Source organism: Rhea pennata, chromosome 2 (assembly GCF_028389875.1).
Source record: "Rhea pennata isolate bPtePen1 chromosome 2, bPtePen1.pri, whole genome shotgun sequence".
Taxonomy (NCBI): Eukaryota; Metazoa; Chordata; class Aves; order Rheiformes; family Rheidae; genus Rhea; species Rhea pennata.
Genome location: NC_084664.1, coordinates 94,442,524 through 94,462,465, shown reverse-complemented (window position 1 = coordinate 94,462,465; position 19,942 = coordinate 94,442,524). Strand labels below are relative to the sequence as shown.

Sequence of the window (19,942 nt, the reverse complement as noted above, 5' to 3'; positions counted from 1 at the left end):
GGTCCAACCAGAGCACCATATCAAGTGTTCAAGCAACATCTTTCAAGAATGTGAAAGCAGTCAGAAGTTAAAGATAAATCAGATGAATAGTTTCAATCAAAATAAAAGGCATTTTAATGTCTGTAATTAAGAAGTTACCTTAGACATGGCTGCTGAAACTTCAAATTTTTACTCAGTCTACGTTCTTCTTTCTCTTGCAAAGTATCTTACGGTATTTGTGGGAATTTGTTTTATATAATATGTTTTATATATTTAGAAAAGTTCACCACAAAGTTAATTGACAGGTATTTTAAAAGAACTGATATTCCAACTGTAAAGCATAAAGCCTGAGGAAGCTACCATGCAAGTTTTCTTCCCTCCTTCATAATTTGCATGCATCTGAAACAATTCCTTCTTAAAACAGGAGCCACAACATTCAGACTATAAATATGAAAATACATAACCTACTGTACTTGCAGGTCAGTAATGTCTCATGGTAGTGGTTTTTCATCAAAACTGAAACTTACTGATAATGCAAAGCAAACAGATTTTTAAAGTCATTTATTCATCTGGATATAAAAAGACAGAAGTTGTCTACGATATAGGACAAAGCTCTTGCTTCATGAGGAAACAAAATTTTCTTTACAAAGTGAAAAAATAAATACCCTCTTAGAGTAAGGTTTATATGCTAATGTGTCATAAAAAAGTAGAGTTTTAATATTTTGACAAAATGTCTGTGCAAAGAAACAGATGCATAAACACACATTACTGCTACATTAAGGCAATATGAAAAGTATAGTCAGAAAAATCTCAGTAAAGTGACAGTGTACTTTTCTAGCTTAGATTAAGCCAGTATTGCACCCAAATATGGTCCCCTAGTTCCCTCTGTATCCTGGAGAATATACTAGGAAACCAGAATCCAAAATGCCCGAATATGGGGTACAGAATAAAGATTTTAACAGAAAGAATCTATCCAATAAAGAAGCTAACTCAAGAAAGCATTTAAAAGTATACACAAAACCCTATTTTAAAAATCAATGCTTAGTAATTGAAAATCAGTCTCCAGAAATACAGCCAACTTAAAGGGCAGCTGACTGCAGCACACCAGACCACCATTTGAATTGGATGGAGGAAACCTGGGAATAGTTTCCCCATTGTGAGCTGCAAATTAAGTTCCACAATGTCTCCATGGGCACCACTATCAGAAGACTTTCCTAATCCACCCTCAACACTTAGGCAAATTTGTTCTATACTTCCAAAGCTATTTTCTATTTAATAGAATTTTGAATTAAATGCAGCTGCTTGATGAAAGCCTTGCAACTTTAGTTTAAGAACTGATTTTTAGAAGATTTCTCCCCTTTAGAAGTTTACTAAAAGCAGAAACTATGAACCATACTAAACTATTTGTAAAAACTAGTTTTACTATTAAAATAAACAGAGTGACTGTACTACAGAATTTAAAGTGTAAAACTAAAGGCTGCATTGCTTTTGCTGGGTATATCAATACATGTACACCATATTTCTCCAGGGTTACATAGCTTTTTGGCAACACTGCCAGGCTACAAACTTATGCATCATTCTCCTTTTAAGTAACATGAATTGTTTATAGTTCTGCTCTCAAAAGATGCCCCAAACCATCTTCCTGGGCATGCTGAACAAAATAGTTATGCTCAGAAGTGTAGTATTTTTGCTTTTGATTGCAGATTGGTGCCAGAGTGATTGCCTTCTTCACAATCAATGGTTGCAATTCATTAGTGCAGTTTAGAAAGTACATGATGAGTTTAAAGCGTATAGGTAGATCATATCACTGTCAGATTGAGAAGACTGGTATGGGTTGGCAAGTACACATGCTGGACATGCTCTACACGAGATCTGCAAACAGGACATGACTGGAAAGGAAACATTAGGAAATTAGTTTACTACTTATTTTTAGAATCTCTAGCTTGATCATGAATTATTGAAGACTTGCTTACATTTATAATATAATTCTTACTTTTGGTGCAAGTTTATATTTATAAACATAGTTAAGGCTTGTCTTTCAAAGTCATCACCTAAACAGAATGTTCTTTGGAATTAAAGCTTACTGCAAGTAAGACTTCAAAAGTCAGTTTTACTAGAACACCAATGTAAACACAACTCCAGGTCTGTTTCTGTAAACCCCCCCCCCCCAAAAAAAAAAAAAAAACTTCCACTAATTTGCTAACTCACATCTTAACAAATTGCAATTACCTGCAATTGGGCAGCACAGGTTTTGCAGCATACTGTGTGGCCACAGGGACAAAAGGTTGAATTTATTTCTTCTTCACAGCACACCATACAAAGCATGGACTCCTTGAGCTTCCGTAACTTCTCTTGCAGGGCTTTTGTTTGCTGGCAGCTGAGACCCTCACAGTTGTCACAGTTCATGCTACTTTCTGAAGACTTAAGAGGGGAATTTGGTGGGGTTTGGTCACTTCTTGAAACAAGATCCACAATGCCAGCATTATAAAGAGCTCGCCGTGCATGATCATAAACTTCTTTTGATGTTCTTTTGATGTCAAAGACGTATTTTTTACCAAGATTAATGTTTTCATTCAGGAACAGAGATGCTAGGTGGCCCTTTAAGTCTCGACTATACTGCATCATGACAGCACTAGTGACAGTGTCACACCTACAAAACAAGATAAATGCAAACTTGGTTAGTTAATACTAAAGCTATCCCTACTGTTCCCAAACTTTATCTAATAGTACTGACATCAAGAAAGCAAAAAATATCCACCTAATATTTAACGTCCACAATGTTGTTTTCATGACAGCTCTGCTCTGAGAGGTATTTTAAAAATGAAAGAAAAGCGAGTTATTTTATGACATACATTGTGAACTGTCTGGCAAAGTGGAGGCACAATCCTATGGAAGAGGCGTAAGTCTCTCATGCTAGCATAAACAGGCAACGCTTGTTTAGTCCACAGTTCGGCTTGGCAACACTTCTTTTATATGGTAACCTCTGGCCTTTAATGTTAACACCTCTTTCTTTAGACAGGCTGTCAAAATGTTTTAGCTTAGTATCAAGTAATGTCCTTAGCCAAACTTCTACTAAGTACTTCCTATACTAATACTGTATCATCCAAAAGGAAACCAGTATGAATGCAGTTTAGACCACTAAACAGTTGTTTGCCACTGAGTGCTTCAGGTAGCCTAGGCATGTTTATCACCTATCTCTGGTACTGCTAAACCTGCAGAAGCCTAAGACATACCACTTCTCTAGACAATGTAGGAAAGACAGCATGAACATTGAGCAAAAGGACGATGGCCTAGCAAAGGGTAACATCCAAGAACAAAGCTTGTGGCTGAGTGCTATTGTGTAGCAAAAGTTCTGCTTAAATTAAAATCAAAAGATGCAAAGGACAGCAGAAATTATAAGCAGAGACAAAGATCAAGAAATTAGGACTAACTAGAAGTTATTTAATGCTTTGACTTGCCTGGAAGAAAATGACAAGCGCAAAATAAAACTACAGGAGCTTGCAATTACAGAGCAGAACAAGTCATACTTAACATCAGGCTCACGGAATATTTATAACTAGCTACAGTGGTTAGAAAGATTACTAGACTAATTGTTGTACCTGTATTAAAATCTTCTAATTAAGCTGGACAGGTATTGCTTAGTGTATGCACTTCCCTATGCAAAAGCACAATTATTCTCGTATAAAGTATTGACTGAACTTGGTATGTAGCAGTTAATTTCAGCAAGATAAAACACCAGTGTGTCATGGATATTTAGGGAGTCCTTCTGAACAGCGCTGGATCTCACAGTGGGAGAAGAGATTAAAAAAAAAATCAGTCTTCAGGGAATGAGTATAGCACTTCTGCCTTAAGTAACAACAAATACAGATGAATACAATGATGAGCTCCTAGTGTGAAAAATCCTAGGCATGTGAGCAAGGATACAGGAATTTTAGGGAGCTTCAAATAAATGGGGTGGGAAGGTGGTATACAGAGATAACAGGAGGAGTCAAGTGAAGGATAAACAAAGAGTACCTGCCCATGAGCTACACCTACATATTTTACAAAGTTCATAAACTTTCTCCTACTTCTCTGCTCTCATCCTTCCTTACGCGGACAAAATGTATGTATTGTTTATGAAGCATCAAAGAAAGTAGTAAAGTTTAGAGTATAAAGTACTGTTACTTATAATAGTATGCTGTAGAAAAAAAATGTTGCTTACTTGTCCTGTACTCCCACTCTGCAGAACTGAAAGCAAGACCCTACTCAGCTGCTAGACTTAAGAGGAAAGCAGAAGCTGCAAAGGCACAATGATATTTCACAGAAAATTTCTAAAGTGCAAAGTGCTGGCTGATTGAGTACTTAAATACTACTGAAGAGCAGCAGCAGTTTACGCTAGTGGCAATACTAACCTGTAAAATGCATGCGTCTCTGTAATAGCTCTGTAAAGTCCACTTGCTGCCCTTGTACTGATCATCTTAAACAAAAGAACTACACTATTACCAGACTCCTTGGTAACAGTCAGATACACATTCTTCCCAGATTGAGTTGCCATTTGAACAACAGGGTAAGCAATCCTAGAAAAAGTAAAATAAAGCAAAGTTATTTTGCACTTAAAAATAAAGCCATTTCCACGATCTACTACAGTGAAGTTTTGTCAGGCCTCTGATTGTGGTCTAATGCTAGGTTGAAGATGTTGCCTCAAAACATACATAAAAAAGTATTTAAAACCACCAGATGTATTCTTGATTATAAGCAGATAGTGTCCTCAGACCCCACATTCTGGTAGCTCCTTTGAGTAATTCATAGAACAATTTTGTCTATTTATGTAAAAGCTAGATGCATTCTCAATACTTCCAAAGAGCAGAAGATTAAAAACTGTTCCGAAACACATACCTGTTGATAGGACTGAAGTCATCTTTACAGATGGAGATACCTTCAGGTCCAACACCAATAAGGAGTTTTTGTCCTTCACTATCTCTTACTGAGTGCCACTCTACCCCATAGTTCTCCAGTGTTGATACAATCTGTAGAACCTGGTATTCAGCAGAAGCTTGACTTAGACCTTCTAGTTCCTTGTGCTTTGCAGTAATGCTGTTGATAAGATTAAGGACAGGTGAAATAACTCAAGTAAGCACCGCTATTGTCAGCATGTTATAACATGGGCCTTGATGACCTTGTTAAACAGATTTTTAAATGTTCCTGACCTATTTGGCTATGTATTTCCAGTCATGGACTGGAAATAAAACTACCAAAACATCCTGAGAATATTTGAGTGATAATACTGTGCATTTGCTTAGCAATTATAAAAGCTACATGGAAGCAAGACTTTTCAACTACCCCCCCTGCCCCTAATGTTTACCTGAACAGCCACAAATTTTTAACTAAAAAGAATCCACCAGAAAGCATGACATATTCAGATTTTCTTCTTGACATTCAGCAATTGAGCTATGAAGATATTTAGGGAAACCTGTTACTTCTCAGCATGAGGACACTAAGCTAGATAAGCTTTTTTTTTTTTTTTATAGGTCTAAGACATGCTTGCAATTTAATTACATACTAATTGCCAGCAATGTACATCACTCTGCACCAAAGGTTTAGATACCTCTATCTTCCAAGTATTAGTTCAACAGCTTTTGCCTCAAAAAATACTTTTATCTGAGCTTAAAATGAATGTTAATTAAAATATTTAGGTTACATATCCTTGGAGATCAAAGTATAAAAATTTTACTTTTTCCTCACAACAGTAAGCTATGCTATGACATCAGCAATTTATATGACAAATTTAAACTTTTTGCCACCAAAAATGATGTTATATCATTGCGCCCTTTTTACCTCTCCAAAATGGTAGTGGTGAGCTCTTTTGCACACAACTCTTCGTAACTGTACTTGGCAGTGTTCTGGTTATAATCTCCAAACTTCATCTGTGCCAACAATGCACTAAGTTCAATTGCATGCTCTGAAGAACACTGAAGATTACCAGCCAGAAGATCTTCTTTTATATGCAAGAAGAACATATGCCTGCAACAGAATTAGGTATGTCTGCTTACTTAATATGTTAAAATAGTAGCTTTAGTTTGGTAATCAGAAATTTGCAATGAGTATTTCAAGCAGAGAAATAGCCTGGCCTAAGAGAAAAAAAGGGGCCTCCATTTTATTTACTAACTTAAAAATGAGGATACAACTGAAGATAACGTCTAGAAGCACTATTAAAATAAATACATAAAACAATATATACAATTCTACCACTCAACATGAGAAACTACTTCTATGAAGAGTCAAAATAGCTGTGCTACCGCAATCAAAGCAGAGGTGGTGCTTTCGCCAGCAACATGATCAACAGAAACTTAGAACACTTGAAAATGCACTGTGGAATAAAACACAAGAACAAAATGTCTATTTTGTAAGGATATTTATCAGACCCTTTGCTATTTTAGGCTCAACAACTTTAACTTTTACACTTAGGATCAAGGCAGATTTGCCAATTAGTTAAAAAATGCACAAAGCTACTCTTAATTACCTAACAGGTCTGTTTGTTATTTAGACAAAATCAAGTATTCCACGAACACCAACAGCAGCCTGTTAATTCCTCCTATAGCTTACCTCAACTTCTAAAAATTCATCCTTATGTTCCCTAAAGGGAATTATATAAACTATAGATAATATAAATTTCATCATTTTCCCTTAAGACTCAATTTATGTGCAGAAACCAGATGCAGAGGTGTGTGTGTATTATTGGAAAACAATCTTTCAATAAATCAAGCCTAGTACAAGTAGAAATATTTCTTTGCTTACACAGTAATGGGACACTTGCAATTCACTTTGCTTAAAGTTAAAAAAAAAAAAACACTACACTGAATTACTCCTCACTGGAGCTTAGAGAGGCTGACAAGTGATTAGTTTTCACCCCAAAAGCAAATCTGGACAATATTTTATGCATTTTCTTAATAGTAATCTTCTACAATTCCCTTCTGCAAATGTAAATAGGCCTATTCTTTAAGAACTCAAATTCTGTAACTTGCAGAATTGCTGGATTCGTTCTTAGTTTTACTATAGCAAATGCTGCAGCTAAGAAAATATCAGCCCAAATAAAAGATACCTAAACCTTCTGAAAGCAGAAAAGATTTAGTAAGTAATAATAAATATCTGGAGTACTGCATCCAGTTCTTGGCTCTCCAGTACAATAAAGACATGAAACAACTGAGAGTTCAGCATAAGGCTACAAAGATGATCAGAGGACTGGAGCATCTGCCCTATGAGGAACAGCTGCAAGAGCTGGGTATGTTTAGCCTGGAGAAAAGACTGAGAGGGGATCTTACTAATGTGTAAAAATATCTTAAGAGAAGGTGTCAAGGGGATGGGGTCGGACTGTTTTTAATTGTCCCATGCAACAGGACAAGAGGCAACAGGCACGAACAGAATCACAGGAAGTTCCACCTGAATATGAGGAGGAATTTCTTCACTGTGAGAGTGACAGAGCACTGGAACAGGTTGCCCTGAGAGGTTGTGGAGTCTCCTTCTCTGGAGATATTCAAAACCTGCCTGGACTGATCCTGTGCAACATGCTCTAGTTTATCCTGCTTGAGCTGGGGGTTTGGACTAGCTGATCTCCAGAGGTCCCTTCCAACCTCAGTCATTCTGTGATTCTGTGAAATGTCATCCCATAAACTGTCCTGCAGTCCATTTCCTGCAACAACAGTCACAGCTCCACAGTCCAACACCTCCCTTCACAACCAGTTCGAGGCATGCTAGAGTGTCAGCAGTTCCCACACAAATACTCTAATTCCATCACTCACTTATCCAGACATGAATCTACACTTCTGTAGTGCTAATGGGGGAACTGGGAGAAGCTAACTTCCCCGCTCTATCCAGGACACAGATTTAGGTGGTGCAAGGGCAAACACTTCAGACAGCTTATAAGTCCCCAGTGTTAGTACATTATTTCTTGTTTTAGGCTCCTCTTGGAGCAGGTTCCAAATCTTTCCTCCAATCCTTCTCTCCTACCCTGCTAATTCAGAGTTTATGTGGGTTGGGCCACAAAAAGGTATAGCTGGGGTCTCTCGAAGTAGGATGGGTAATACACATCCCTTATGGGACTCGGTCCCCAAAACCTTCCTCCCCAAGCTTATAAACAAGGTATCTTATAATTGGATTAAGAATGATATTTTGCAATTTTAAATAGTCTAGAGAAAGGATATTAAACATATGGGGTGTAGACAAGATCCAGTCCATAAAATGATTTTGGTTCATCTACTCATATAAAGTTTTTGAGCATTTTTGTTCCATACTATGAAGTACAGACTTCATTGAGCCAGTGCTAGCATAAGAATTTTCAGTGCAGAACCATACAAATTTACCAGACAGGATGGATGAAGAAACAATACATCCATGGTGCTCCAATGGAACAAATAAAACCCTTATTTGGAGATGGTGTCACACAACTGTGTTGTCTGCAGACCACATCCAGCTTCTATAGTACTGATTAAGAGTCAGGCTTCAAGGAAAACATGCAATATTAATATTTGTATTTAACCTGCATCATTTAGTTTCAATATATTTCAACAATTTTCTCTGAAGGCAGTCCATTCCAAGGGCCAGAACAGCAGATCAGTTCTGTAATAAAAATCAGACTGCCTTTGTCTTGAGTTTACCAGGACAAAGTAGTATAGCTATTCATCTAGCTCACTTTGTGCAGTAGTGAAGACAACAGCATAAAAATAGCATAGCTTTATTCATTTCAGACCTCCTCCTTCCCAGCGTTAGCAGCATAATGATTGACTAAACCTGCCTGTAAGAACAAATTTGAATAAATGCAGTATTTTTCCATATTGTATAACATTGAAATCACATCTGGAAACAGGTTTTCTGATCTTCCACTTCAACATCCAAAGTTCTAAGCAATGACAATGCCTTTAAAATGAAGTGAACTTCCTGCATTTTGACGAATAGAAAACTTCTCCAATATTCTTGAACATGCTTCCCATTTTCTAAGCTGTCTCCTTTTCATTATTTCTAACATGTCTACTATTAAGCTTCAGGATTGTTGGAGGAAAATATACTTTAATGATCATAAATACTAAGACTTATCCAATCTACAATACTGATCAAAATATTTTACATTTAATTACAATTAGATAAAAAACATCTAAGCAAACAAGATGAGACAAATTTAGTTACTCATCTTGAGTTAGCAACATGAAATCTGAACTGTTGCTCTCCTTGCAAACCAGAGGAAGAAATGACTGGGCTCTATCTGATGAACATCATATGGTAACAGATACAAGCTTAGCAGAAAGTTTACTAATATCATGCAATCTGTTCCAACTGAAGAAACTGCAAAATCAACTTTGTTTTGCTGTTTTACAGAAGGATTAGATACTGCAATTGCAAGATACTACACAAAAGAATTCAAATTGGATATGCTTATTAACTGACACAGTTGATCAATGAAGTATTTAACTACTAAAATCCTACAGCCAATCCTCTATTAATATCAGAACAGGTTTTAAAGTAGTTACAAGTATGTATTTATTACACTTACAGTATTTCAAAGATAGACAATTTTGTTTTCATCAGCTGACACCTATGTTACATTTACAACTACAACACCAGAATGGTTGCATCTTCAGTTTGCTTACTTTGTGCATATGACAGCACTGACTACACAGGAAGAAGTCAGTCTTCTCCCTTTGCTGGGAAGACCTTATTGACATCAACAGGGGAGCTGAAAAACAAAAGAGATTGCTCCTGCAAATATAGATGCATTACAGAAGCAACTAAAGTAGAAGCAACATTTGTCACATTCTATTGCTGAAAACAAAGCTGGAAACAAGTTTAAGTGGTTAAGGTACAATGTGAAATAGCATCACACCAGTTAATCTGCAATAACATCCCGTAACAGGCTCATACAGGGAAGCATCTCACAGAGAGGCTAAATTACCTTACCGTTTTCTGACAAAGAGAAGAAAGGCATGCCAGGTATAAGGGGCAGTTACTGCAAAATAACTAAAGCTATTCAAGTTCATATCCTAGTTTACCCTATGATAAGCTGTCTGACCATTCCCTGAGTCAGAGAAGACACATGGAAAAAAATCCATATTTAAAAGCCTATCTCCCAAGTCATTAGTTTGCATCTAAAAAAAAAAAAAAAAAAAAAAAAAAAAAAAAAAAAACACTATTGCTGGCCCTACCCTGTCATCTAAACTGCAGCCATAACAGGACAGAAACTAGTTAACATAGGGCATGACCCTATGACCCTAGTTAGCATAGGGAATGACCATTTCTCCCCTCTATACTTATTAGCTACAGCAGTTGCTCTGAGCCAAACTTCAGGTAGCAAATTCACTGCTCAGTTTCATTTTTATCCCTGAAATGTATTAGAGGAAAAAAAGAACCCAGAAACCGAAGGATAAGTAATGTCTGCAAAGATTCATACAGCTGAAAAACTGATTTGATTGGTACTGCTTGTTTATCCAGCTTTTAAGATCACATCTCCCCAAAATTTATTTTAAGGCATGGTGTAAAATCACTCCTTCAAGGTTCAAAAGCATGACATCATGCTTTTGATAAAAAAAAAAAAAAAAAAAGGCATGATAAAAAAAATAGCAAACATTTGCAAAAGCAAAAAGCTCTTTTGATCCTTAAAGAGAAAGACCAAAAAAAGTGCTTTTATTGCTGAACACTGTCAAACAAAACAAAAGCATTAGAAGGGTAACTGCCTCCAAATTCTTAATTTTGCGAAGTCTAAAGGGCCCAACAGAACTAGAAAACTTGGTCATATTATAGATATTAACTATCAGAAAAAAATTATGCAGGTTTTTGTAAATTAAATTGTGACGTAAGTACAGATATTACTGAAATCAATTAATAGCACTTAACATCACACAGTTTCTTCTTTCTTTCACACAGAATCAGTAAGGTTGGAAGGGACCTCTGGAGATCATCTAGTCCAACCTCCCGAAGATTTTCTGGTGCTGGTTCCACTGGGGCTTGAACCTAAGACCTTCTGCATGTAAAGCAGATGCAATAACCACTACATTGTGGAACCACCCCCAAACTTAATGCAGTGTCCCTTCTCTCTCTCTCAAGGAATTATTAGATAAGATGAAAAGAATTGTTTCTCTCCTTTAAAGTGATATTCAGGTTCTACAGTAAAAGGCTACTCAATTTTTCCAGGAATTATTTGAGTATTAGTGTTTCACGTCTTATCTGGCAACTTTTAAAACAGTGAACTCAAAACCACAATTAGACCACCAACTCAAGAAGCTGTTTCACCATAGTTCATCAAAACCTGAAATCCAATAAAGGTTGAATTTCCAACACTGCAGGTAAAATATTTTAGCTTAACAACCATAAGAAATTAATCAAATCATTTTTTTATTTGCAGCATGTTCATTGCTTCAGTTATATAGGAAACATATATTGAAACATATATATATTTATAACAGGCTAGAAATTTGAGAAATAACTCAGGTCAGAAAGTGTTTCTGAACCACCCCAATATTCTATTCACACGTTATGCAGCTTTGTTGCTACTTTTGACAAAGTTTTGCTGCAGTTTTAAATCTTCATAAAAACAAGTTTCATAACGCAGAACATTACTGATAGCAGACTGCCGTGGCTTACAGCCATCTTAACATCTGCTAGACATTGAACAATTAGTGGTAGCTCTAAGAACAAACAGAATTTTCCAGTGTGATGATGAAAAGTCACTTTGCCTCCCAAGGCCTGGTATCTTGAGATCTATACGTGCCAGCATTAATACAAAAGAAAGTCTATACTAACCTAAAACAGCATTAATTCTTCCCCAATCCCCATGCTAGCTAGATATACCTGTATGTTTAAGGTTCCAACATTACTTGAGTTCAATATAGTATTGTAGTAGTCTAAGATGGGATGCACTCAAAACAGCCTTTGTTTACTAGGTAATCTGATAGTGCAAGCTATTGATATATGGCAGCATCTCCGAACAGTGCATAGAAACACTCATTAGCGATCAGAGTATCATGTTTTCTATTCTTACTTTCAGTTATAGCCACTGCCTAGATAGATTTTTTCCTTTTCAAAGGAAAAAGAAGAATTAACATGCTCACCCAATTTTAATCAAACACTAGTTAAACTAGTAATTTTATATCTATTTTGTCTCCTTAATATTGTCCCAGTACTTTTCATATTTGCACATTAAAACACCCAGTAAAAGCAAGCATACACTGATGATTAATGTATTTTAGTTACACACACAAATGACTTAAACAATACAAATACTGGAAGGGAAGCTGCAAGGAGTTGTTTCTGCAGATGTTCCATCTTACAAAAACTACAATTACAAAACCAAAGCTAGTCAAACCTACATATCACATCATTCCTTCCCTTTATCAGAGATGACTTACACAAGCTTAATTAAGACAATTATCTTAGGATAACTAGGATTAGGATGCAAAGTTCTGCACTAAAAACTTTGTTCTTCATACAGCACTTTATAATCAAGTAATGGAAAACTGGAAAAATAGAGGTAAGACTTCATTCAAAGTTTTAAGTTCTAAACTTAGTTGCCTGTTGACAATGTGGCAAAACCCAAGAAACATAACCAAGAGAACACCACATCTTCTCACCATACTACTAGCAGAGGTCTTGGCATACATCCCAAGGAACTGCCTATTCTTTACTAGATGACATTCCTTACCACAAGGTGAAGTTCTTTGCTACTGCGAAGTAACATAGAGCTCTCTATATTCAAAGGGTTTAAGATGAAAAGGTATAATTGTAAAAATACATTGATGATCAAGATCTCAGCAATAGAATACGGTTGCACTTTTTAAAAGCAGGATATAAGCCACTCAATATGAAAAAAGCAAAACCACAGACACACACAGTTACTGTTATGTCTCTCAGTATCTTTAACCCTATTTGCTCTCAGAGTAGGTGAAAGGTTATCAACTGCAGTTCAACTCTGATTTGGACAAATAGATCCATAAACCTAACACTGGCATCTACTGCAGCAGGCCATTTTCCTGCGTAAGGCTAAGACATGGGCTGCTTTTCTTGTTTTTACTACTGTATGTATCTAAATGCTCAAAACAAATAGTTTTCCTAGACAGTTTTTAACATTAAGTAGTTAATCACTACAACTGTAAAACATTGCAGAAACAATCAACTTTTGTAAATAAACTACTTGCAAGTAGCACATAGCTTTTAACAGCTTCCAAAACAACCTCTCAAAGTTGGCAAAAGCTATTTTGAACAATGTTTCATAAGATTATGTGACATGTTAGGATCTGACAGCTTATACTTGATTGTCATGGCTTACATACGAATATTTGATTTACAGTCATACTATGCAAGGCAACTTTGCCCCTTTTAAAGTTTGTGAATAAATCAGGGCAAAGCTTGATGCTGCCCCCAAAAAATCCACTTTGTGATCTCTAAAATGTTTGCTTTACTATGTAAGGCTTAAGTAAACCATTGATCTTCTGGAAGATCGTTTAGTGTAATTTGCCCTTTGTACAGCTCAGCAAACACTTTCATTGTTGAGGTAGATGCAAGTTTCAAGACTTCTGCACTTCATGTTTCACAAAGAAACCCTTTAATCATAAAAGAGGAACTTTCTGCCTCGAGACAGAGTTACAGACCAATCAGGAGTTGAATTTCTTCAGCTCCTGGGCCATGTTCCAGTGCAGCAGTCGCTGATTTGTCAGACATGCCTAGGAGCTGTTAGTCAGAGGTTACTCTCAGTCAATGACCTAAAGTTACATTGTTATCACTTAACCAGTAGGGAGCCGCACTACCTCGGCTAAAGCAAGCTAAACAGGCACAAAGAGCCACATCTCGCTTTAATTAAAACAGTGTTAAACAAGTTGAGGATAAGCAAAATGATTTCTCAAGTCTTCCAGCCTTTTTTAACCACGGTTTAAAGCAAGTTTTCTCCCCCCAGACATCATCTAACAAATTCTGATAAATCAAGTGGTATCATTACCAACTCTTCCCTAATTCAATGATTCATGAAGTTTGGCACAACAACCATCTGGCAACTTTAAATCTGTCTGATGAATAAACTGCTTGTTACCTTTTAAACATCTGTTACATTACCTATCAAGAAATACAGAAAACCATCATGCCATAAGCTAGAGCTTACAATTTAGGTCTAGTAACATCACTTATATTTTAGGTAAAAAACAAGTAATCAGTCCTTTCCAACTCAATACAATTTTCCATTCAATAAAGTATAATGAAAGTTATTCGAATTCTTCTAAACAAGCACACTTCACCTTTTACTGCTTACTGCTGAAACTTGAGGTAACAGCAGCATTAATGTGAGTACCTACTCTTGCACTGAAGCATTTTCATTCAACTGAAAACAATTCTAAACTACAAAATCTGTGGCCATATTCAGCATCAGAGATTTAGACAGAAAATAGACACTGGGTTCCAAGGAACACTGGAAATTAAAATCATTTTTACAGAAAGTGTAGTAAGCAATAATTTTCCCATTTGCAAAGTATCCAGTGAGGGTGACCTGTTACCACTGCAGTCAAAGATATAATCTGCTCCATATCAGCATTCACTAGTGAAAAGGCTCTTGCATAAAAAGGACTAAAAATGAACAAGGTTGCTGTCTTCCACTAGACTGCACACAAATTACAGCTAATAGAAGTGGAGTTTGCTGTTTAGTAGCCAGATCTGCCTTTTACACAGTACACAAAAACCTGAACATTAAAATGCTACAAACTTATGCCTGAGTCTTAAATTTAAGAATAAGACAAAGATCTCTTCAATGAAGTAGTAGATAATGTGGTTAACAATGCTTTCAGAGTATATATAAAGCACTTGAGAAAAACTCAGTCACAATATTCACTAATTATGGTAAACTATATCAAGAAAATTATTTATAATTACTTGCAACTTCCTAGGTTTGAAAAACACTTAACAGGTACCTAATTTATAAGGAAACATGCAGTGTTGTGGCCGGTACACACACCTGCATCAATTGAGATTATCCACCAGCTTCAGAGATAATATATAAAGATCTGAGAGACTTCCTCAGTCGCCTTCACACATGAAATTAGAACTCAACCACTTAATACCAGTAAGTGCTAAAAAGAAAAGTAAGGATACTACCACTATCTTTGTCAGAAAAGATAAGGTGTTAGCCATAACCATTCAGCTAATCCTAGCATGATACAGCTATTGACTTAATGACAGGTTTGACAAGCTTTTGTCTTCCTCTCAGTCTCACACAGGCTTACATTCAAATTGTATGACAGTACAATATAGTACATATTTATGTCCTCATGCAAATATGAGTAGAATAAAAATGGCAAGCTTACTGAATTAAATTCAGTGTCAACACTCCAGAAGTACACATCAACCACAGGCACTATAGAATTCCATGTCTTACATGTGGACCACCAAAGTATGCACAACGAAAAGATGGCAGCTAATGCAAACTATTTTACAACTTCGACAGTTTTACCAAAAATACTCTGGATGTAGACTTAAGTATGATACAGTTTAGCAGAAACCTCAGAAATATTCTTGTAATACAGTGTGGCATTAAAACTAATATTTAATACACACTGACATCAAATTTTATGTATATATTTTCAGAACAGAACTTTACCAGATCTCTTCTGATGACCATGGCTCAATCAATTTTTAAAAAATTATATGCTAAAAAGAATTTTAGAAAATGCTTAAATAATTCTTCAAGAAAACCCATCCCATCCACAGCCTTTTAAAGTCATCTTTAGAGTTGAGAAGTACTTGCTATTTTTGTGTATATGCAACCTCTGTTCCAGCTACAGAAAGCATCTTTTAGGCCCTTAGGGTATGTTTCATGAATTCAGGCTCTCTAATCTGCTGAGCATGCCAATTTTTGCACTGACATTGCTAAAGGTAGGAACACAGGCATCTGCAAAAATCTAGTAAAGTCCAGTAAACATTTGGCAAGGATAACAGGATGCCAATCATATCAACTTCAGGCTTTCTCAGATTCACACCAATTTCATCCGCGCGTCAAGACATGTCCAAGGATGCTCAAGATAATCTCTTCTACCTTACTGAGCGTGAGATTGCATTGCTCCTTTTGTTGTACGTAAAAAAAATCCCCCACTATTTGTTTTCCTTCTTTTCCTCAGAGTATTTAAGTAAGAAGACAGAAGGTTTTTTAAAGAAAGCACTCAAAAAGAGCCCTCAAAGATAAGACATGGATGTTAGAATATATTCTTCCAAAGTAAGGTATATCAAAATTGGAATTTCTTAGAATGTGTTTGCACAGCTACCAGTATTACATGGGACAACTACAGTACATTCCATAGCATTCTAAAAACTTCAGCCTTCAAAGCCAAATGTCACTGCTCCCCAAATCCCTTTCCCCTGCATGTACAAGTTCAAAAAAATAGAAAACAAGATGATACACGCATGCTCCTAGCTCAAAACTTAATTTCTATGAAATACAAGCTGTCAGCCTCTGGACAAATTCTGTTGCAGCAGCAAAGCTGCTGTTTCAGCTGGGGCTGCAGAAGCTGACCAATATTAAGCCAAATATTAAGTACAGAACCACCATGTCGTATCAATGATCTTAATTCTGAAAGTATTAAGCACAGGTAAATAGTGGAAACATGTTTTGGTGATACCCTCTATACAGTAGATTCCAGTATGCCCATTTTTATTTATTGCATTATCTAAAATTAACTGGCAAAAAATAAGTTGAAAATTCAGTATTAGAAATATAAGCATTTAGGCATTCTTTAAAGAAAGAGAAACCAATTGTGATCCATATAGCAATCAAACTCATGCAGTAAAAGTAAATCTTAGTAATCTAAGTAATCTTAGAAAGCTAATTGTTAAGATTGGATAACAGTATAACAATTTAGGTAGGAGGACTGGCCACAGAAGCAAAACAGCTGTTTCTTTTGTAGCCTCAAAGAGCCTGTAGCTGTTTGAAAGTTACTGTAATATGATACTAGACAAAAAGGAATTCAGCAAGTTTGCGCAGTGTGGGAGGAATTGTTTCCTGTCTTTCTGCAGCAATAGCTTAGAACGACCCACAGTAACACCACTGAACAGGGGTTACTATCGGACATGCAAATGCCATGAGTAACTTACTACTGGTAGCTTAGTTTTGATGTAATTAAATTCTCATGGCTTGCTGTTAGCTACACAATACTAGTAATACTACATTTTTTATTCATTTTTTTAAAAAAGGAGTAATACTTCTCTTAAACAACACTGAGATATTAAAACAACTACTCAGAAAAGTCAACCTAAGATTACCAGATGCAAGAAATAGAACTAAATGTGCAACTGCTTTTGTAAGTTACAGAAAAACAGAAAACAAAGTGATAGATTAGCTTGACTTACAATCATCTTCAGCTTACCTTGTCTGTTCTTGTAAGATAAGATGCGGCTCTACAAAGAACTTGACCCGTAACTTCAATCGATAAGGGGCTAAACCATCCATCTGCTGGGAGATCCTGTTCCTCAAATTGAGCCACAGATTTTCCCCTTTGCTACCAGTGAACTGCAGTCCAAAATAATCAACTTCTATAATTCCCAATCTTCTGCAAACCTGAAAAGAAGAGGCTCTGTATAATGAACTTGCAACATGACTAGACCAAAAATATCTGGATCAAATACTGTTTCAGATTGCTTATACACTTAAAATAATAACTCCTGCCGTAAGCACGTTCATACAAAAAATATAATGACTCGGATTTAAAATAAGCTGTGTTCAAAACAGCATACAAACATACTAAAAATAAACTAGGAATTTCTCCACTTGCTGAAAAAAACATATGAGTTTCTAGCAATATTCAATTTCCCCCACCTCCCTCAGAGAGGCACTTAAGAGGGTCACTGGGTTTCCAAAAAAAGAAAGAATATCTGTAATTCAACAGCACAGCCCAAAAGAGCAATTTCTAGGGAAGAAGGGCAAAAAAGGTACAGCCCACAAGTTTTATTTAGATGCCACCAACGACTGGCCAGCTATATTTGGTCGTCTCCTGCATCCCACAGCAGCAGCCGCCACCACGTCGGGAAGGAGGCGACCGAGGAGTGAAGACACCTGGGCGACAGCCATAGCTACTAGGGCCCGAAGGAGGCTACATGGGCCGGTATCTGGCACCACCCGATTGCTGTCACCCCGGCCAGGTGGGTCCCACTCGTGCCCTTCTCCCCCACCCCCGACATGGAGAACAGGCCCTCAGGCTGCAGCAACGAGGCCGAGGCCTTCCCTCATCCACCGTGAAGGTGGAGGTAGAAGGGCCGTCGCCAGGTCGGTGAGTGCTGAGGCAGAGGAATGCAGCAACCTCTGTATCCAATATGGAGGAAAAAAAACCCAAAAAACAAAAAGCAAAACCCTCCCCCCACACACACGCGCCCCACAAAATGGGGAGCCTGCAGCGGCAGCTCCCGCTGCCTCCCCGCCCCCACGCCCGCGGACGCCCCTGCGCAGGGCTACCCTGCCTCTCTCACGCCATCACCGCCCTCCACGGCCGCGAACCCACGAGCTCGTGTCCCCCTTCCACCCCTCCGACTCGCGAGGGGCCGCGCTCCCCCCACCCCACCCCGCCGCCTCGTGCGCTTCTGTCAGGCGCCAACGGTCTGCGGCGCCCAACGGTCATTCGTGTCCCGTCTGCTGCCGTCCACCTTCCCCCCGCCCCCGCCGAGCTCGCGCCCCTGGCAGGCAGCGAGAAAGGCGGCAGTGGCGCGGAGAGGGCGGCGCGGCCCCTCACCTGGTTGAGGCAGTCTTCGCCGTTGGCTTTCGCCTCTACCTCCACCTCCATCACCACCGCGTCCGGCCTGGTCACATAGCACAGCATGGCTGGGGCCAGCCAGCGCCGCCGCTACCGCGGACACCCGGAGCGGCTGCTGCTGCTGCCGCCGTCGCCGCCTGCGATGCGCAGCTGCCGTTACAGGCTGAGGTACGCACGCGTCCCCGGCAGCCGCCGCTGCCTCGGCTGCCTACGCCTCCCGCCCACGCCCGCACAACGGCAGCGCAACACCCCTGTCCCCTACTGCCTGAGCTCCGCCGGGCCGGCTCCCGCCCTATATAGCCTCCGTCTCCCCCTCCCCCGGCCGACCGGCACCTGCGGGCCAATCAGGGCGCGTCACTCATCTCTGCGGGCCGCAGCTCCCACCAATCAAAGCCGCGGTCACTTGAAAACGGCCGCAGCCGAGGCGGGGGGAGGGGAAATGTGGGTGCTGACGTTGCTCCGTGGCGCGCCCTGCTGGCAAACCGGGCTGCGGGGCGTGGGGCGGCTCCGCGCTCCGGGCGTCCCGAGACCGCGCTCCGCTCCGCGCTCCGGACTCCGCTCCGGGCTCTGCTCGGCGCCCAACGGCATTTCCCGCGCGGGGTCGCGGGAGCAGCCTCCTTCCGCGGTGGCCCGTTTGGGGACCAAACCCACGGGCAAGGGCTCGCGGCAAAGCTCGTCTCAGGGCGGGTGACCGTCAGCTATGAGAAAATCAGATATTTTAATGCCTCATTTCTTGACTTTACAGACTCTCTTGTTCTTTTTTTTTTCTTCTTTTTCTTCTTCTTCTTTTTTTTTTTTTTTTTTTTTTTTTTAAGCAAAAATAATGCTCAGATTAATGATCTCTCTCTTTGGCCTTGAGCTGACCTTTGGCAGTGCAGTGTGTAAAGTTCTGGAAATGTGTAAATTTTAAGAGCTGGCCAAATGATGCACCAGCCTCCATGTACCTTCATGCTAGAGGATGATGGAGCTTTTAGAGTCGCTTGACTCCAAAGGTGTGAGGCATGTAGGTGCCTTCAGGCCAAAAGAAGAGCCCTGGCACCAGATGAGTCTTTAAAAGTGTGTGTTTGACAAACTGATACACAGTACATAAAGTAAAATAGCCCTTCACTGCCTTAACAATATAGATTGGTCTGGTGGAGGAATGAATATAAACGCAGCAACGCTATGTAGGTTCCCCAAAAGAAACACAGCTCGAAGAAGAACCATGCAGAGTGAGGAGGAACGAGTAGGCG

General features: G+C 38.8%; 1 protein-coding gene across 1 annotated transcript; it reads right to left on the bottom strand.

Moving 5' to 3' along the window:
* Positions 1-525: 525 nt before the first annotated feature.
* Positions 526-18,963, bottom strand: MYLIP (myosin regulatory light chain interacting protein). Its single transcript, XM_062568045.1, has 7 exons — positions 18,690-18,963; positions 17,334-17,524; positions 5,794-5,979; positions 4,855-5,052; positions 4,371-4,535; positions 2,209-2,629; positions 526-1,868 (listed from the first exon to the last, which is right to left on the bottom strand). Exons 1-7 carry the CDS (start codon positions 18,774-18,776, stop codon positions 1,779-1,781), a joined length of 1,338 nt encoding a protein of 445 aa, XP_062424029.1. The 5' UTR covers positions 18,777-18,963; the 3' UTR covers positions 526-1,778.
* Between the last annotated feature and the right edge of the window lie 979 nt (positions 18,964-19,942).